A 22,368-nucleotide genomic window follows, 5' to 3' on the forward strand; every position below is an offset into this window, starting at 1 on the left:
AAAAATGGGGGGCAATTTCCCTTCCACCTCCAAGGTAGATTAATTATTGGACTATAGTTCATGTGAGACGCCGCCCGGGGGGGGGGGGCATCGGTGCCCGGAAATATGCGTGAACGAAGAAGGTGATGGACAAGAAAGGTTTGAATTATAAGATAATAGAATTTTAGGTAAACTATCACTTTTGTTCTATTTTAATACATAAACTTTCAATTTTTTCAAAACCATACCTAAAGTTTACATTTTCTTTCATTTCAGCACCCGTAGTTAAATTTTTGTTTTACGCTAATTAAATCAGTAAATGAATTGCAATGAATGGGTCAAGAGCCCAACACATCTATTTATGCTAATTAAGCCTAACAACCTATTAGATTTGGTTATGGGCCAGTTCACATGAGCCCAATAATATAATAACCAAAACTAATTCAGTTACATTATATTAAGGATCACATCATAATTTCAAATCAAACCACATGAAATCAGCAACTAACCCATTGCAGTGAATTTAGCTTATTATTAGATGAAGAAAAACTAAAATATACCTTTTTGGTATATGAACTAGACACCTTTTAAATTGGCATTTGAAGAATTTTTCTTCTAAATTGGTACTCAAACTTTAATTCCACCTATTATTTAATATTTTTAATAAATCGAAAGGTAACTTTTGTCTCTGTAGTAGACATTCCCTATCGTATTTTCGTATCAATTTAGCCATTGAAGTTGTTCAATTGTATCATTCTATACCCTACCCCTAACTTAAAATCCTAAATTATAAACCTAATCCCAAAACATAACCCCACAAAATCTCTAAACCCTTAACCCTAACCCCACAATTTCTGAACCTTAAACTCTACTTAAGATTTAGAATTTAGGGTTTTAAATTAGGAGTAGGATATAGAATGATGCAGTTGAACAATTTTGATGACTAAATTGATGTGAAAATACGATAGAGACGAAAATGATAAATTGAGTCTACTACCAGAACAAATGTTACCCTTTTTGCCTTTTATTAACATTGATAACTTTTAATAATGTAACAAAATATCAAAATGGACTAGATTAAATTTAATATATTTACGGAGGTTCTAAAAATTGAAATCGTAACCTTCTAAAAAGAATTCTAAGACTTAAAATATAAATTGATTTTTTAGAAGATCATTTGTTTAATTTCTATGACCACTTAAAATGAATAGAGTTAACGATATTTTAATAAAAATGTCAAAATGATATTATAATTTAAGGACTGACATTGAATATTTTAAAAGTTAAAATCAATATATTAAATACTATACTTTAAGAATTAATATAAATATTTTATAATTTAAAAATTAATTTAAAATTAGAGCCATAATTTGGCAACATTTTATATCACTATTTTCTTCCTTTTATTTTTTTCAGTGACAATTCTTAACTGATTTAAGCAACCATTAGTGTGGGTCAAATAATATGGTTTATATATTAAGTTTATTTAATAATCTAATCTTTTATACTTTTTTTCAATTGAGTTGATGCTCTTGAATTGATTTGCATTAAATTCAGTCAAGCATAGTATAATTGTACAATTATAGATTATACTAGTAAAAATATCATTAATATTTTTAACAAAATTAGAATTATTATTATTTCTATAATAAAGTTTGTTTAATTATAAGAGAAGTAAATTAATATCTTACATTCATTCGAGCCTATTCTTTTAGATGTGTCAATTGGATGAGGAAAACCCGAAAATAGTGGGGATCCGAATCGACGGGATATGGAATAATTGAAATCTTTACTCACGAGGATGGGGATGGATGAATTTTTATTCTCGAAGCTCAAATGGGGATGGAGAAGGGGACGGAGATTGCTATATCTGAACCGTGGGGATAACCGAACAATACCCATGTAAATAACTGTAGAGATCCTCAAAAATTATCTGTAGGGATCCTTGATATTTTACAAAATTTTAAAAATATATTTATAAGCGTTTTCCTATATGTCATTAATATATATATTTTAATAAAAATTATATATGATAAAAAAAAACCCTAACTATATATATATTTAATACCACAATGGTTAAAAGTGTACATATACATTAGGTGTTAGATGAATATTGACGTTTAAAACTTTCATATTATAGATAGAGACCAATTTGAGACAATCTAATATATCTTACAAGTTTTAGATGTTGTATGGATTGTGATGAGGATTAATCGAAACCCGCAAAGATCCGTAAGGGATGAATATGGGGACAAAAAACTCCCTGAAACATATAATAGGATTCTCCAAAACCGTACCCGCAAGTGTTGGAGACATAATGGGTAATGCAAAACCGTCTCTGCCCCGCCCCGTTGCCACCCGTATATTCTTTTGAGATAACTAAATATATTCATAAGCACGAACCAAACAATCTCGATGGTAAATGAATTGTTGTTATTTCTTAAGGTCCCAGGTTCGAGCACTAGGATCACTAGAGTTGTGAGCATTCAATATCATATGGTTAAGAGTTGTATTTGCACATATATTATCATGTATTTACTCAAATTAATAAAAAAAAACCCAAATATATTAATAATATTCCTCATATAATTGAACCAAACAAACTTTATGATATCCTATTTTAATTTTTTTTTCTCTCTTTATTCTTTTTTTTAATTAATAATTGATATTCAATCTATTGACAGGCTAATTCATATCAAATACTGTAGAGGCGAGAGTGACCCTCCCAACCCAGTTTAATTCATTCATAAACGTCATGATTTAAACCTCTGACCTTATTTAAGTACGTGCCGTGATAATTGAACAAGTCATAATAGCCCCTCGGATTGCAGAGTTTCGAATAATTGAGTCCGTGATAATTGAACAAGTCATAATAGCCCTCTCGGATTGCAGAGTTTCGAATAATTGAGTTCGTTCATCGTGGTATAGTTTCTTTTTGGATAAACTATTTATTTGGTCATCAATCTATTATATTATTTCTATTTTGGTTGCTCAACTATTACTTTTTTCAGAATTATTCTAAATGTTACATTTTAATTTTGTCTTGATCATTAGTATTAAAAAATTAACGGTGATATTAAGGTGTCACCATAAGATAATACCATGTTAATAATAAAAAAATAATTTAAAAATGCAACGTCAGCATAACCATTATTTTTTTAACAATGAGTAAAATAGAACCAAAATATTATGTTAGGCAAGATTTAAAAAACAATAATTGGGTGACTAAAAACATAAACTGAATAATAGATTGGTGACCAAATAGATAATTTATCATATCTTTTATCCACTTGTATTTGATTTACTGAATGATTAATTTAGATCGGATTTTATATTGACTCATTATGGAATGACTTATTCAACTCAATTTCTATTCGTAAACATCACAATTCGAATCTATGTAAGGTATTTAATATCTCACTCAACTAGGATAACTTAAATATATCATAGATCCGTTTAAGGGATTTAATATTCAATTACATAATCTAAAACCTTTTAGTTTTACATAGATTTATAACTGTTGAATTATTGAAAATAGAAATTTGAGATTAAGGGTAGAAAATGCGAAGATATTTACTAGGAAAAACAAGCAATGAGTTAATCTCACTGTTCTATTTTCACTCGTCTAACGATCTGAAACTTATGTAAAATTAATAAAAGTTTTATGTTGTATTAGAGGATCCTAACTTATAGCCATTAGATTTAATTAAAATTTAAAAACTATAAATATCTTTTAACTCACAGTAAAACAATATATATTTTTATCTCAATCCTAAATCTCAAACCCCAAACTAACAAACTCCCAACCCTAAAAGCCAACCTCAAACTTTAATTCATAAACCCTAAACTCTACTTCATAAACTCTAAAGCTTAAATCTTAAATCCTAAATCTTAATAAAAAAATATTGTTTTACTATGAATTAAAAAAATATTTATTTATGAGTTATAAATTTTAGTTAAATCTAAGTTATTTATTTATTTAAATATAATAGCTATAAACTGATGTGTATATATATATATATATATGGGTTAGGATCTACCGTAAAATTAATTAGTTTTACACCAATTTATAATTAATCATTAGATTTAAATAAATAAATGACTTAGATTTAATTAAAATTCATAATTCATAAATAAATATCTTTTAACTCACAATAAAATAATATATTTTTTATCACAATCTAAAATATCAAACCTAAACTCAAAATCCTAAACCCTAAAACCCTTATTTCAAACCCTAATCCCAAAATCTTAAAGACTGTAATCTAAACGTTAAACCATAGATGTAAAACTGAAGTCACAAACCAACGAACGTTACCGTCCATATTTCAATCCGTGATTGGGATAGGCAAAGTGGGCAAATTCCACACTTGAGAAGCGATGACTAGCATACATGGAAAGCATGCAAACTGTTAAGCCTGATTTGTCTCTACGTATTATTCACCTCATGTCTTTCGTCACCCATTCAATCATCCTCATCTCCTTTAATGAACTCAAGACCAATATATATTAAGTTGCGCACTTCACAAAACTCAAACCCAGAATCTACCTCACATGCTTTAGACAGAGTCTAAACATGGTGGTGAAGAGCATCAAAGACAAATCGAGTTCCTTCTTTCTCCATCTCTGCTCAAAAGGAACGACGACGACGACCGAAGAAGATGCTTTGTCGGTCTCGGTTTCGAACCAGAAGAAGCCCGGAGGATGGAAAGCTATGCCTTTCATCTTAGGTTCGATTTTAAGTCTACTCTACTTTTAATAATATAAGATGATTATAAGGTAACATCTGTCTTTATTAGTCGTTAATAACGAGTACAAATATAATTATTCAAATTCGGGTCTATTTGTATTCAGTTGTGGTGTAGTAACTAACATCAAAAAGCGTGTGGCCGTTGTTGCAGGGAACGAAACGTTCGAGAGATTCGCAACGATTGGGCTGTTGTCGAATTTCATGGTGTATTTGATGAAAGAGTTCAACATGGACCAGGTTTCGGCCTCCAATGTGCTCAACATCTGGTCCGGTGTCACCAATTTCGCACCGCTCGTCGGCGCTTTCATCTCCGACGCCTACGTCGGAAGGTTTCTAACCATCGCCTTCTCCTCCGTCGCTTCATTTCTGGTATGAAATGACCAAAACCACCGCCTTCTTTTCTTACAAAACCAAATTACAGACACGTATCTGAAGCAGAGGTTAAACGTGGTGGGGCTAAATCTTCTGCCATGCATATAATGTTTCTGTTGGAAACTAGACCCATAATTGAATGATATTAATTTCAAAATCGAAGTTCATCAATAAAGTATGTGACAGATGTAAAATACACGATATGAATTGAAAATTTAAATGGATTATGCATAATAATGGTGGTGTTTTTAGTGCCAACACTGCATGTTCACATAATTAATGCTATAGGACCATGGGTAGGTTGAAGTTGTTCACATAATTTATATTGCCTTCACATTATTTTTATTGGAAATAATAATAAAGAGGAAAAAAATAAGGGTAAATTACGTGTTTAGTATCTAAACTATCAGTTTTAGTCCATTTTAGTACCTAAACTTTTATTTTTTTAAACCATACCTAAAGTTTGGTTTTTATTTCATTTTAGTACACGTTCAAAATTTAACTTTAACTTTTGAAAAAAAACTTGAAAGTTTAGGTACTAAAAAGGATTAAAATTGATAGTTTAGGTATTAAAACTCGTTCAGTTTTTAATGGCAGGGTACTAAAATGAAATAAAAACTAAACGTTAGGTATGATTTTAAAATAAGTTAAAGTTTAGGTACTAAAACGAACTAAAACTAATAGTTTAGGTACTAAATACATAGTTTACTCAAAACTAATTAGGTACTAACTTTATCTTGTCTGCTGCCGTGAGCCAATGATTAAAACTTTAAAGTACTCTCCATAATTGAAAAAACTATCATTTATGGATTCCGCCTGCTCCATTTATTCTATTTACAAATCTTGAATGATTAGATAATATTTTTTTTTCGCAAAATACATTTTATGATTTGAATTTTGATATTACAAATGAAATAAACGGAAATGAGAGAATTATTTTAGCGGAAAAAACTTACGTTAATTTTTTACTTTGACAGGGAATGCTGACCATAACTTTGACGGCATGGATCCCGTACCTCCAGCCGCCAAAATGCCAACCGGAGCTGCAATTACATGGTCACTGCATTGGTCCGAGCAAGGCTCAAATAGGAGTACTGATAACAGGGTTAGGCTTGCTATCGATCGGCACCGGAGGAATAAGACCCTGTGGCATTCCGTTCGGGATCGATCAATTCGATCCGACCACCGAGGAAGGGTTGAAAGGGATAGGCAGCTTCTTCAATTGGTATTACACCACATTCACATTGGTCCTGCTGCTCACATTAACCGTTGTGGTTTATATTCAAGACCAAGTGAGCTGGGTCCTCGGCTTCGGAATCCCTACCGCCTTAATGGTGTCTTCGATCGTTTTATTTCTCGTCGGAACGAGAATCTACGTGCACGTGAAGCCCCACGGAAGCATATTCAAAAGCATAGCGCAAGTGTTCGTCGCTGCTTACAAGAAACGACACCTAAAGCTTCCTGAAGAGGGAATGGATTGTGGTGTTTACTATGATCCTCCTTTAAAGGATTACGTGTTGTTAAAGCTACCCCTAACCTACCAGTTCAGGTTCGTTGAGTCCATAGTATGTTTCATTGGATAAGTTGGTTTTAGTGCACTAAACATTTGTTGGTTTGTTAATATTTGGGTTAGATTCTTGAACAAAGCCGCGATAACGACGGAGAACGATATGGAACCCGATGGTTCGATTAAGCAATGGAGGTTGTGCGGCGTTCAAGATGTCGAAGAGGTGAAATGCATTATCAGAATCATCCCTGTATGGGCTTCCGGTATCATTAGCTTCACCGCCATGGGACAACAGGGGACATTCACCTTATCACAAGCTTTGAAAATGGACAGGCATCTTGGCCCCAAGTTCCAAATCCCAGCCGGTTCCATGGGGGCCATATCGATGATCACGATCGGGATTTTCCTCCCTGTCTACGACCGAATCATCGTTCGGGCTCTCCGTAAAATCACCAAACGTGAAGGCGGGATAACGCTGCTACAACGAATCGGGATCGGCATCATTTTCTCTATCCTAGCCATGATCACCGCAGGATTGTTCGAACAAAAGAGAAGGAACTCAGCCACATTGCACCCCGGTGCCCCACCGATCTCAGTCTTTTGGCTATCTCCTCAGCTTGTGCTCATGGGCTTCTGCGAGGCGTTCAACATTCTCGGGCAGATCGAATTCTTCAACAAGCAGTTCCCCGAGCACATGAGAAGCATAGCTAATTCTCTTCTCTTCTGCTCCCTGGGTGGTTCGAGCTACTTGAGCAGCTTGGTCGTCAATATCGTTCATCATACCACGGGCAGGCACGGCCGGCCCGACTGGCTGACGAACGATATTAACGCCGGCAGATTAGATTACTTCTACTATCTTTTAGCAGTGATGGGGGTCTTCAATTTCGTTTATTTCCTCTATGTTGCACATCGGTATAGGTACAAGGGGCAGGTACAGATAGAGCCGAAATCATCTGAAACCGATGTTGAGCTAAGTCCGACGAAACCATGAAACCGATTAAGCTGATGTAATATTAATATATTAAAGTTAAATAAATGATATTTTGTACTTTATCTTTTTCATTATATAACGAAACTATGTGCAAAAAAATCAACATGCTTGGATCTAGAATCACAATAGGTGATTCATGTCGATCATTCTCCACGATCGTCGATCGCTGATAGATAGGTGAAGAAGAGTATCTCCAGAGATATAACACCCGTATCGGACCGAATCTGTAGGTGGCACGAATTTTAGCATTGTGTTTGTACTTGGCAGCACGCATGCATGATTTGATGCCTGCCAAGAGATGCCTGCTGGGGCATTTTTGATTTGGAATCTTGTGTTTGGATTTTTGGCAATACGCATGCATGACTTACAAACAAAGATTCAAGATAGGTATGATGCCATATGCAAAGTGTTGGATGATAAAATGTACAATTATGCTTGTTGTTTTCGCAAAAAATGCAGCTCACATCATTGATGTTGAACCCTAGACATCGCAAACTTAACTCGAACTCGATTATCCGAATCGATTTACCCGACCCGATATTCGATATTAATTTGAGTATGATAATCAAATTTGATCTGATACCTGACCAATACCGGATCCGAACTATACCCGACTTGAAATTTAGCAAAACCCAACGTAACCCGAACCAAAATAAACACGCCGAATTTTAACAAAATCCAAAAGCAACCCGCACCGATTTTAACCCGACCTGAAAGCAAACCGAACAGAAATTAATCCGAACCGAATAATAAATTAATTTAAATAAAATTGATAATTTATTTAAAATATTAGATTTATACTAATAAAAAAATAGAAAGTTTATTTGTGTTATTACATAAGAGGAATATAAAAATAAGAATCTAATTGTAAGATTGAAAACAATAATAAATAAAGTTTATTTATCTTACTTATAATAAAAATATTAGATTTATAATAAAAATATTAGAAAACAACTAAAACAAAAGAAATAATATTAGATTTATAATAAAAATAATATAAAATTTACTTATGTTACCACTAAAACTTAATAAATAAAGTTATGTATTATTTTTTAAATTTAATAAAAATTTTAAATTTATAATTGGAAATAAAAAATTTAATAAAAAATTTATTTCTTTATCAAATAGTTATCATTATAAACTTTTCATACAAGATCAATAAAAAAAATAACAAATTCTAACACGCATTATAGGATCATATTTATGTCAAATTATTGATTTATCATCTTTAAATGATAGTTTAATTCAAACTATTGAACGATTGATAATTGAAATTAGACCTAAATAATAAGATTAACAAACAATAAGACATATTATTTTATAAGAATATATCAATAACTCTATATATACTTGATTAGACTCATAATCAATTCAACCCGAATTGACATGATCTAAAGGTTGACCTAAATCGAAAATCAACCAATCCAATATTAACTCGACCCGAAATCTAACCGATATGATATTAACCCGACCTAAAAATCAACCGATTTGATATTCATCCGAACCGAAAAACAACCAATCCGATAATCACCCCACCCGATATCCGAACCAATCCGATTTATCATACACCCGAACTAGATTCGATCCGACCCGAATAAAATGATCCAAAATAACCCGACCCAAAATGATCCAAACCAAATCTAATCCTAGTTTGCCACCTCTATGTTGAACCCCATGACCATTCTCTTCTTAAGAGAAAACAAATTCGAGACGTCCATCGTCTTTTAAATCACTTCCTCAGACATACATACGAAGGTTAGAAGAATGGATATGATAATGCTTAAAAATCTATGTCAGGTCACCGTCCATACAAAAAGCACTTTAAAACGTATTTTTTTTTAATTATAAACATATATTATCTTATAAATATTTTAATTCGAGATCGAGTATTAAGGTATCATGATATCTACAAAATAGATGCAGTATAGGAAGCAAAACGAATTGAATAAAAGTATAATTATTAATGATGACATAATATGTCTTTTGAGCTAGATTTACGTATTAAGAAAATAATAAAATAATATATGTTCATAATTTTTTTAATTTATTAATAATATAAACATATTCTATAATCGTAATTATTTTAACTCGCAAAAAATTAAAAGTAATATTTATTTTATCATTAATATCTGTTGATAAATTTGATTTACATATTATTTTAAAAGAGACGGAAACAAAAAAAATTGATTGGCATAAACCCAAGTCATAAGTGGCTAATAATGCTATCAACAAAATGCTAACCCCCAGAAATTGACAGCCACGTGAATTTAAGTTTCTGAGGTTCTAGGTAAAGCAAGTAAAGTTAGAAAGTGGATCGTATCCATACACATACATATAAAGCAATGTGAATCCTTATTTTGCATTTAGACCTTGAAAATGTCTGTCACGTCTATTCCTATGATTTTCCACTGTCTTTCACTATGTTGTCCGTAAATACTTTTAGGGTAAAATACATATTTAGTATTTAACTATCATTTTTGTTCCGTTTTAGTATCTAAATTTTAGTTTTTTCGAAACAATACCTAAAGTTTATTTTTGTTTCATTTTAGCACCCAGTCGTTAAAAATTTAGGTAGTAAAATGAAACAAAAAGTTAACAGTGGGATACTAAAATAAAACAAAAAGTTAATGACTGTACTAAAATGAAACAAAAAGTAAAATTTAGGTATGGTTTTAAAAAAAATGAAAGTTTAGATACTGAAAAAATTTAAAGTATAGTTTAGATACTAAACACGTAATTAACCCATACCTTTAAAAGTGTTATCGTGCTGTATATTTTGAACCATTTCCTACACAGATGGGAAGATTCCATTTTGCTACCTGAAATTTTATAAGGGTAAACTACACGATTACTCACTGAACGTTACTGTTTCTTCCATTTCATTCATTGTACTTTCAATATTTTTAGTTTGCTCACTAAACTTTGTACATTTTTTTGGTCATTTTGTATTTAACTTTCTAACGTAGTCATGACCTGGCTTAATTAATTAATTTTTAATCATTAAAATATATGTTAAAAGAAATAAAATAAAAATGACTTAATTGAAATATGTTTACCCTAGGAAACAATGAGTTGCTCCACTGCCACCGAAAGTGAAGATTTTTGCAGCCCTTATAGACATGAAATCAATGGTTATCTTTTTCTCCTTTTTTGGTCGTTGGGGTTTATGGGTATTTATTTGGTTAATTTTCTTTAGGGGTTTTGGAAATAGATGACAAGGTTGGTTCACAGTTTGATTTTGGGTGATGGTGGATAGTGGAGTGGTTGATGTTGTTGGTTGGACATTGTGAAAATAGTGGTGAATGACTCAGATGAGTGAGTAGAGTGGAGGCAAGATTAACCGTGAAGGAGGCTTGATCGATTGAATGACAGAGAAATGATATTTTAAGGAGGTGATCGAGAGTTCTCCTCTTTTCTTGTTTTTTCTTTTCCCCTTTTTTGCTCTCATTTCTTTGTTTTCTTCTTTACATGTTATAATTGTAATGACCAGTGGGACGGTGGCTTGTATTACAACCAGGACCGTGGCTGGGGCGGCGCGAACCGCGCAGGGCCCCAAAAAATAGGCCCAAAAAAGTATATATATATAGTGGCGTTTTTTCAATAAACGCCACTAGAGATGGACCTATTGCGACGTTTTTAAAAAAACACCACTATTATTACAGATTTTTTTATAAAACGCCTTTATAGATGGATCTATCGCGGCGTTTATCAAGAAAACGTCACTATTGTTTCCCCGAAATCGAATATATCTAGAAAATAGGGGTCCCTTTATAAGAATTTGTACATGGCCCTTGAAAACCCTACACGACCCTGATTACAACCGAGTAAAGGTAGTGTTAACGGGAAAAAGAGTGCTGCAAGAATGGAATTTAGTTTATGAGAAAAACGTGAAGAAACAAAAACAGAGCATGAGCTTCTTCTTTTTTTCTTTTGCTTGGTGTAGGATGTTGTAGTCGGCTGAGGTGCAGCAATTGTAGGGAATTAAGATGAGGAAGAAGAAGGGAAAGGGAAAATGACAGATGAACAATAGGTGAGGAAGAAGATGAGAGTAATAAAAATATATAAATAATATTAATTAATAAAAATGCCATATCATGCAACTGTTACTGAATAAACGACGGAGTGACCCAAAAAATGTAATGTATAAAATTCAGTGAATAAATTAAAAAAAAACTAAAAATACGATGACTAAATAGAAGAGAGGTTAAAATTTAGGAAGTAAGCATGTAATTTACCCATTATATAATTATAGTATACGAAATTTAAACAAAGTACTATTATATAAAGACAAAAATTTTGAATTCATTAAATAATTTCTGTGGTTAATTACTGTATTATTTTTTTAAAAAAAACTTAAATTTAAACAGTTACATTTATAAAACGTGCTATTGTTATTGATGATTAGAAAATATCTTGAACAAATATTAATCAAATTATTGCAAAACACTAAAGGAAACACAAATTCTTCTAATCTTTCTACCCGCACAACATTTAATGTGAAGTAGAGACAAACATGTAAAGATCAAAGAAATCAATTCCAGTCTGACTTTTTAACCCACTTGCCGTAGTTGGACTATCATGAAATCTAAGCTTTCATGATAGAACAAACGGTCGTTGTCGTGAATAAGATATGGGTCGAGTTGGATTGAATTTTTTATCAATCTGACTTGATTCGAAAACTATAAATTTTTTATTCGATTTGAATTAGAGCAGAAAATTATATATCTTCTATCAACCCGAATTTGACCCAATTTTTTTAAACAAAATCTGAATCCTACCGTAAATAATATATTTATTAAAAAATATATTATTATTTTTCAATAAAAAAATATTATTTTTATTAAATAAAAATAGAAATTTAATGGAAAGAAAATAATATATAGAAGAATATCATTGCAATTATCTTCAAATATATAGGGTAAAATTATATTTTTTGGAGTCAGATCGGATTGTCTATTTTTCACCCTAAACATAAACCCAACCCGATGCAAACATAAACTTAAAGAAACCCGATCAACCCGAACCCGAACCTAATTTTTTCTAAAAAAATTTGACCCGATCAAATCAGATTGAAACTCTATCAAGTTCGAGTCATGCCCCTCTCTAAGGTAAGTTTGTCAAAATCTCTCTTTCGGCCTTCAAATCAAATTTATAATTGTTTCATCGCGTGCACTTCATCCTCTCCAACTTTTCTTGCTACTTTGAATGCCACTAAAAGTAGGAGTATTCAACTTAAAGATGTACAGCTAGTTTCAGCAGGTCCATAAATATTTTTGAGGTGAGGACACACATTAATTATTAAATTTTTTTATATGAAGTGAACACAAATAAAATTTTAAAATAAACATCCATAATAAAATGGACAACTAATATCAAGAAATTTGGTTATAAGGTGGGTATGTGCCCACCCAAGATATGCTTTGCATCCGCCACTGACTAGTTTACGTTTCATAGATTTTTTACATTTTTTTCATTGAGTTTAATGATTAAAATAAACATTTTAAATTATATGTAAAAGAATAATAAAGCAATTAAATTAACTTATTAAGTAGTGAACAATTTAATTAATTATAAGTCATATTATAATGACATATTTATAATACAGAAAGCAATTTATAAGTAGTAGGAATAGTTGCCAATACGATCTTTAAGCTCATAAATGGGCTGGTTTAGTTTTTCATTCTTATAATGAATAGTTGAGCCTATTAGGTGGGTTTGGATCGATTGGGTCATTAGTTTCTAATAGGATTCTATCGAATATATTTATTTATAGAAGCAATTAATTTTATTCAAAATAAAAAATATATCGAATACAATAAAGATTTTCATTCACAATCGTAAATAAAACACATAATTAGAAATTTTTTCTATAATCATTGAAACAAAACTAGTAACTTAAGAGCACATAAGGACCATATAAGGAAAGATTAAATCTAATCAAGAAACTCGAACAAAGTTATAAATAAACTAATCGTATCTACAAACAAACCGCAAAAGGAGATCAAACTATTGAAAGACCAACTTCAAAATGCAAATCAGATTTGAGCGACGTGAAAAACTATACGCGAACACAAATCGTGTATCTAAATCCAAACCGAGGGTACAAAGTAGGAAAGATCAACAAGATATTAGATAAGTGTCATATTGATCAGTCATGACAATGTCAAATCGACACTAGCATATGTTATTAAAAATTCACAATCATGATACTTGCAGTGACCACAATATCATGCGTTTTGCCCGCAATAGCTATAAACGCAACGCGACCAAAGACACAAATGTAAATTGTAACTTAAATTCTTGAATAGGTGCATCATTTTTTTGGTTCGCCGAGGGCCACCAAAATCTCAGAAACGGGCTTGAGTGTTCGTTTCTCGTTCGTTTATATGTTCAATTTTTAGTTTTAGTTTTATCTTTTCAAGCTAAAGAAAAATGGTAAAATTACACCACTTGTTCTTAAACTCTTTAAAATTCATAGTTTAAATTTCAAATTTTATTATGTGTTCAATTTAATAAATACATTCACCAATATTTAAAATGTAAAAAAAGAAAAGAAAAGGAAAACTTCTTGTTCATGAACATAAATAAACGAGTCGATAAACGAGTTAGTTCATGAACATAAACGAACCAAACACACATCTGTTCGTGTTTGTTTGTTTGTTAAAAATACAAAAAAAAATTCATACTCGATTATTTAGCTTAACAAATGAACATAAACAATCATTATACGAACTGTTCTTTGAACGTCATGTGCATTTACACCCCTAGTACTTGGATCGTAACTACCATTAAATTTGGTCGTTATCTGATATGTGTCACATGTACAAAAATTCAAAATTATTTTATTTAAAAATTAATATTTTAATTAAAAACAAAACCCCCAAATTTTAATTTTCCCCTGTCGATCAGCTATCGTCGGGCCGTGGTCATCACCGTTGACACCATCATAACCATCTCGTCGCCATGACCAAAACCCAGTCCCCTACCCATTGCACTGATTGTCATGAAAAACACCGCAAAGGATCCCTAATTTTTGAATTTTTTGTTGTTGTTTTCCGGCTATTTGATGGCTACAACCTTCCATATGTTGCACGACCACCACCATTGAGTTTCTCGTCTTGATCTGAACAAAACCCGACTGACGATGAGCCTTCGTCATCGACGGTGGGGGATGGGATGAAGTGCGACGATGTAGGGGTGGGGCTTTTATTTTTTTTAAATAATATTTTTATTATTAAAAAATTAAAAAATATAACAGTAGATACCTAAGACTGTAGCAAAAAGAATTTCTTTATGTACTAAATCGTATTTTAAGATATAGTTTAAGGGCAAAATAATGTATTAAGCCAACAATTCACAAGTAGTAGAAATAATTGTCAAAAGGGGTCCTAAGTTCGATGATATTTTAAACGAAAAATATGCAAATGGTTGTGTTTCTTTGAAAAACCCCAAATTTTAAAAGCAAAGATTAAAGTTGTCATCAATCATTTGTGATTATTTATGACTTAGAAAGTCGTCTTTTTAAAATCACGTGTAAGGAAAATTTTCTGTCTTTTATTTTTTGTTTTTCTCAATTTTCTCTGTATTGTTTTCAAATAGCCCCTAAAAAGTTGCCCTTTTATCCTGATTTTTGCACTTCTTTTAAAGTATCTCTCACATGGAGCCTAATATATAATTAAGAAAAAATATTATCGATTTTATTATTATTATTTTTAATAAAATCAATAAAAAATTATCGAAAATTTTATTATTTTTATTAATTTTGTTATTATTGGACGATTTATCGAGTTTGGTAATATATCTGGTAAAAAAATAATATTTTAAATAGCTCTTTACCGAATATATTACCAAGCTCGATAAAGTACTCAGTAATGTTTTGAGTAGAAATAATAATGTTTTCGTAATTTTTTTTATTAATTTTATTAAAAAAATATTAAAACCAATAACATTTCTTTAATTATAAATTAAGACCGCCGATAAAACTTATATTTTAAAGGCACAAACGAGGCCCTAACAAGAGAAAGATTGCTTACTAGAAACCACCTAGAACACAGATTGACTATGCCCTTGATATTGATACGACAAAGACGCAATAGTAAGGATAGACTAGTAGTTAATATAATATTAGAGATTTCCACTAACAATTTTTTAATGTTACTTAATCTAATAAACAACCCCAAATTTATTAAAAAAAGACTGAATTAAACTATGGTTCAGTTTTACCATTGTATGCTTAACTGAAGAATATATATATATATATATATATATCAAATAAAATTTAAAGGGTAAACTACGAATTTAGGATTTAAACTATCAGTTTTGATTCGTTCTGGTATCCAAATTTTTAATTTTTTTCGAAATCATATCTAATGTTTAGTTTTTTTTTCGTTTTAGTGCATCGCGGTTACAAATTTAAAGGGTGATTTGTACGAGGTGCCTTTCTTATGGGTAAATTATATCATTTATTACTCAACTATCTTTTCACTTCTATTTTGGTCACTAAAGTTTAAATTTTTTATATTAATTATTTAGCTTTCAAATTACTCATAATTTAATCACTCTAACTTTCAATTTCAATTTTTCAATTTTAATTATAAATAGAATAAATTAGAGTGATTAAAATAGGAGCAATTTGAAAGTTGAGTAGTTAAATTGAAATGTTTTAAATTTTAATAGCAAAATAAGAGTAAGAAGATAGTTAAGTGATGAATGTTATAATTTATTTACCCTTTAAAGTGCATAGCCATTAATTTTTAACGGCGATGTATTAAAATGAAATAAAACTAAATATCATGTATGGTTTTTAAAAATAAAAGTTTAGATACTAAATGTTTTTGATAGTATAGGTACTAAACATGAAATTTACTCACAAATAAAATAAAATAAATATCCTATTGACTCGCTCACGACGACCATCTCCACTAACATTCTTGCAATGGCTACAGCCGAGGAAGCAACTGTTTCCTACGACACAACAGCCACAACTTCGGACGGCCCCGTCCATAGCTTAATAGAAAATCGCCTCATCGAACTACACAATAAATACGACCACTTCCTCCAAGAGGAAGAAAATGTCCTCCGTTCTAAAGCCGACGTCTCCGTCAGGATCAATGAACTTGAGCATCTTCGACACTCTCTTTCTGCCGCCGTCTCCGAAGAAATCTTTCTCTCCCCACAGAGTCAAACAATTTGGCTAGAAAAGATAACCTCAGAAGCTCAATCCAATGATCCTGTTGAAGTGGCTGCTGCTGCTGCTGCTGCCTCCGGGGCTTCTACGCCTTTCCAGGTTCTGGTGCCTATCGTGGATGATTCAGCTGCTCAGTACCAGCCAAGGGTATTAAGTTTTGCATTTTGTTTCTGATATGTGTTAGCATTATCGAATTTATTGTTAATTTGTTTTACTTGATGCAAATACATTGATATCTTGGTTTTCAGCTATATATAGGTTGATAGTAACTGAGTGTTGGAGAAGCAAAGTTTAAATCATGCCTGCAACCTGCTTAATTATTTGTTTCTTTTTGTATATTGTGTAGTTGCATTGATATTAGAGAGTTTAAATTCATATGTATGTCTTTGAGTGATATCATTTCCCTCTCTTGATTTTCTAATTGTTTATCGATTTTCATAGCTATTTGTTATTTATGTCTATCAATTTTATTTAGTGAGTGTCATCTTCCCATGCTTCCTATAGAAATTCCTTTTCTGTGTGTTGGGGCAGATAAAAGTATTTAAAACGGTGAATAATCTTGTTTGTGGAAGATCATTATGTGTTCGCTAATATCATTATGGCAAATCTACCTCAGATGCTGTCCTTCCATTTTCTTGGAAGGGAGGAGGTTGTCTAAGCAAGGTTTTCTTCTGTTAATGATGAAAGTGTAAAACATCTAAATAGGAACTTGTTGGAGACTTGAGTTACAGAGGAAAGTATTGGGTTGGTGTAACATCCCAACCCGTACTCGATCCGGATCCGAGTCCGAGGTGTCACATTAACTTTTCAAAACATTGACTTTTACAAAATAATGAAAAGTTTCCACTTTTATTAAATAAAGCTACATATTCATGCAATTTAAATCAAAGAGTTTACAAATCTTATCAGAACTTATACAATTCAAATCTTTTAACTACATGCCAACAACGTTCTATATAATAAAATACATATATTCGAATATATTTATGTTCTGATTTGTGGAAATGAGGAGCTGACCTGGATCGCCTACCTTCACTCCCTTTTCTCATGTCGGAACCTACGTGTGAAACAAACACAGGCTAAGTCTATGACTTAGTGAGGATATAAAACATGTAATGTAAACTCTAACTCATATCAATGCATGAACAATTAATACTATCATATCATATAAAAGCATATATCCTTCATATAACAAATACACATATGCACATATCATCATCTTTATTCTTAGTATTATCAACAATTCATTCTATCATATGATCCTATATTTATCATTTATACACATCACATATCACTTCACAAGGAAACAAACATATTATCATATCAAATTTATTTATATTATTTCTTTATTAGCCCATGTACACATGTGAGAACTAAAGATATGTGAGTACATAGAGGTTGTGCACATATGCTGTCACCACAACTCGTATAATTCCCACTAGGGGCACATAGAAATGTCCCGAAGGACCGCGTAGAAATGTCCCGAATGACCACATAGATGTCCCGAATGACCACATATAACACATATGTCCCGAAGGACTACTCCTTAAGAACCATATACATATTCCAATGGACCAAATAAGTGTACCAAAGTATCGCATATATGTTCCAAAGAATTACATATATGTCCCGAAAGACCATGTAGAACCCTCGACTCTTGGCATTCCAACTATACCTCTAGCTCTCATAACACATAACATGGACATTGTCATTTATATTATTTCACATATTCATATCGCATAGGCTCGTAGCTTCTTATCACATAGCTTCTTATTATATCATTCACATCATATGGCTTATCTCATAGACATATATTCATATACCTTAAAATCACATAGTTTATACAATTTCATCTATAGTTACATAGTTCAATATTATTTAGCTTACTTCACTCTTCATATGCTCACACAGTTCATTATCACATGGTTTATATCATATTCACATAACATGTATTCACAACAATCATATAACATATACCATAGCATATATCACATATATTCATATCAAACACATGCTTATAATCATGAATTCATGCCTTCTAATATAGGAAATAGACTTATCACAAGTCTAATTTCCATTCATCATCATATACTAACTAATATGCACTCACCTGGCCTCACTAGTCAATATCGATCTCTTATCTCTTTCTTGATGAATATTACTTGGTCAACTCGTCCGGACTTTGCTCTCGATCGCTATCTACACGAATGTAAAATCCAATAAATATTGATATTTGAATTACTCGAAAAGATTCTTACGAATATAAACTAACCAAAACACTACTTTCTTAATCCCAACTTAAGTAGTATCGATACTACTGTTACAATATCGATACTCTCATACTTGTAGTATTGATACCCTTATACGGTATCGATACCCTTATACGGTATCGATACCCATTTTCGATTCTGAAACTTCATCTCAAGAATGGTACCGATACTTCTCTTTTGGTATCGATACCCATGGTACCGATACTATCACTTCAGTAACGATACCCCATGAAGATTTTATAAACATTTTCCTTGTGGTATCGATATTGTTCATACAGTATCGATACCCTACTCAAACTTATCACTTAATATTGCCTTGTAGTATCGATATTTACCCAACCAGTACCGATACTACCAGCCCATATTCTGCTTCACTAACCCGAAAATTAACCAATATTCACTTAAACCTTCTATTTAAAACTTCCTTCTTGTCACTAAACTTAACTACACTTATTCAAATCCTTTTATATGCATATGAAACCTCATCATCTTCCATATCTCATTCAAATTCTTGAAACCAATAATCTTGCTAAATTTCCAACATGTTTTAATTTCATATCTAACACTTCATACTTCTTAATTTAACTTATGACAAGTCAATTTTAGTCTCCAATTCTACTTATTAATTCTATTTCAAGTTTTCACTAATAAACCTCTTATCTTTAATCTTTCCTAACTCCTTCATCTTTTGGTTTTAAGACAACTTAAGCTTTCCTTAAGCTTTCTTAATACCCAAAGAATCAAAACCTGTCATAAAATTAAGGAATAATCAACTTGTAAGAAACTTACCTTTGAAATGAGCTCACGGTGAAGAGCAAGAAGAAGAAGCAAAGTTTCCAGACTTCTCTTTTCTTTTCTCTCATTTCCACGTGGTTTCCCCTTATAAAGGGAAAATAAAAATCTTTCTTATCAAGTGACCATTATACCCTTTCTACTTTCAAACTTTTCTATTAACTTCAACACCGAAATTCTCCAATTAAGTCCCTGCACTTTTAATCTTTTCTGAAATTGATCACTAAATTTCAAAAAAAATTCATTTTGATCACTAATCCGACTTTTGGGATGTTACAGTTGGTGTGGCATGATTTGTAAAAGGTTGGTTCAGAATGGATGCATTATTTGAAATTCTTGTAAGTTGTGCACTTGTTGGTCACTTATTTTGGGGAGCTCAACTATATCAGGTAACTCCTGATCAAAGGTTTGATTTAATGGGAAATTGTTGCAAGCAAGCATAGGCTTTTAAGAAGAGTTTCTATTTATGGAGATGATCCAAGGTTTGATTAATATCTGTACAACACATGCCGTATTTTGAGTTATTTATGCTTGGACTTAGTTTAATAAGAGAACGAATGTAATGTGGTCCTATATAATACCCGAGATCGAACAGGTTAACAACCATATAGGCATAATTGCTAAAATTCTCATGAAATAGTTTTTTATTAGTCGAAAGAGGTTACATGCGTATTCCTAGAGTTAAGGTATTCTACTTACTGATTTCAAAGTCGACAGATTCAGTCCTAAAATGTTTAGGTAAAAGCTTAAATTCCAAGGCTAACATGATAAGAAGGGTTTTTACTGGTGGATTATTCAATACTGATTTGATCTCTGAACTTTGGCTACATGTAAATGCCTTTGAGGATCATTTTAATCTTGTTAGTTTTGTGTGGACAGCGTCTGTGTCTTATTTCAGTTGACGGGGGTTTCCTCAACTTCCTTTTGTACTTTCTTGTTTTACAAGTATGTGTTGAATTTGAAAATTGATTTTCAATCTTTAGCATAAAGCTTTTTGAATCAGTTGACCTATTTTGCTCAAGGAATGGGATTCTTTCTTATTCATGTCACTTGCAATTTATTCAGTCCTTGCTGTTGATTATTGTAATGGATGGCATATTTGGCGGAATGCATTCTTTTGATTTTCCTTTTACTTGAAATACATTTCATTTTTGTTACGACTTGTTGGTTGTTGCTTAGTGATTATTCTGTCCCTTAGAATTGTTTTCCGATAGGCATGTTGTACTTTGGTAGCTCCTGGTAAAATTGGTGCTTTGCGGTCTCATTTGATACAAGGAGAATTTGGAAAAAGGAGAAATTTTTCCTAGATTATTTTTTCCTTTTCCTTCCAGAAGTATACAAATTTGGCTTCTATAGCTGCCAAATCTGCAGTTGAGTAGGTAAAAAAAGATGGCCTTTGGTGAGGCAGTGTATTTGGCTTGGTGTTTTTTGTTTAGGCTCGCTTCATCTTTTCAGGGAAGTGGCCATGTTATCGATGCGGTATGTGTCGTCACTTGTCATGGCATTAACATTTTTTTCCCTTTTAGAAAAAAATATGGTAGTACAGAGGATCTTCATGAGGTTCTTTCAGTTAACTTTAACACTATAGTTTCCAACCGGACTTATATAAAGTTTAAGTATTGTAGGCTTGTGCCCTGCAGGATGATTTGGAGAGAGATAATCATGCAGAAGATATTACATTTCAACACGAACATGACAGACTGCAAGCAGTTAATGGAGAATCCAGGGAGCAACAATCGGTTCAACAACTACCAAATCAGAACCAAAGAGGTGGACGAGGTGCAGGAGGTGGACAAGGTGCAAGAGGTGGACAAGGTGCAAGGGTTGGGCGAGGTGCAAGGGTTGGCGGTAGGGGTGGTCATAGAGGTCGAGGCAGTGGAAGGGGAAATGTAACCGACCAGAATAGGCGTAATCAACCTGACAGTCCTTATTCTAGGAACCAACATAACAACAGGGGCAGAGGTGGTAGGAACGATGACTATGATGACAACTCGGACTGTTGTTGTTGTTGACCATGCCGAGACCACGGGGTGTTGTTTTTGGTTCTTTGGCATGATGATTTAGGTCTAGTTGTGGGTGTTATGTCTGGGCTGCATTATTTGGAACACAGTTTGTTTAGCTTTGTTTAGTTTTCGTCTGCTCTGGATATTCTCTGGTTTGACCGTTTCTGCCTGTGGAGTGGGTCGAGGCTTTACCATTGGAGTTTGTTTTGTGTGCATAGTTGGGAGTTTGATTTGTGTGCTTTGTTGGGAGTTTGTTTTGTGTGCTTTGTTGGGAGTTTGTTTTGTGTGCTTAGTTGGGACTGTTGTCTCCTTAGCCATTGTTTGGGACACTCTTTTTCTTCCATTTAGGATTAAGGTGGTCTTTTAACGAGACCCCTATAATGTGTGTATCTCTATATGTATTAATTTCTTATAATGTGTGTATCTCTATCTGTATTAATTTCTTATAATGTGTGTATCTCTATCTGTATTAATTTCCAATAATGTGTGTATCTCTATCTGTATTAATTTCCTAATT

The 22,368-nt window shown here is 32.2% G+C and overlaps 2 protein-coding genes across 2 annotated transcripts; both read left to right on the forward strand.

Moving 5' to 3' along the window:
- Positions 1–4,508: 4,508 nt before the first annotated feature.
- Positions 4,509–7,661, forward strand: LOC120142820 (protein NRT1/ PTR FAMILY 2.13-like). Its single transcript, XM_039157310.1, has 4 exons — positions 4,509–4,709; positions 4,881–5,098; positions 6,079–6,650; positions 6,735–7,661. The coding sequence occupies exons 1-4, from the start codon at positions 4,556–4,558 to the stop codon at positions 7,597–7,599; spliced, it is 1,809 nt and encodes a 602-aa protein (XP_039013241.1). The 5' UTR covers positions 4,509–4,555; the 3' UTR covers positions 7,600–7,661.
- An 8,860-nt stretch (positions 7,662–16,521) lies between these two features.
- On the forward strand, positions 16,522–22,277 carry LOC120142821 (anti-sigma-I factor RsgI-like). Its single transcript, XM_039157311.1, has 2 exons — positions 16,522–16,933; positions 21,489–22,277. The coding sequence occupies exons 1-2, from the start codon at positions 16,535–16,537 to the stop codon at positions 21,858–21,860; spliced, it is 771 nt and encodes a 256-aa protein (XP_039013242.1). The 5' UTR covers positions 16,522–16,534; the 3' UTR covers positions 21,861–22,277.
- Positions 22,278–22,368: the final 91 nt, after the last annotated feature.

The sequence above is a fragment of the Hibiscus syriacus genome, unplaced genomic scaffold (genome assembly GCF_006381635.1).
Source record: "Hibiscus syriacus cultivar Baekdansim isolate YM2019G1 unplaced genomic scaffold, ASM638163v2 tig00110831_pilon, whole genome shotgun sequence".
In the NCBI taxonomy this organism is placed as follows: Eukaryota; Viridiplantae; Streptophyta; class Magnoliopsida; order Malvales; family Malvaceae; genus Hibiscus; species Hibiscus syriacus.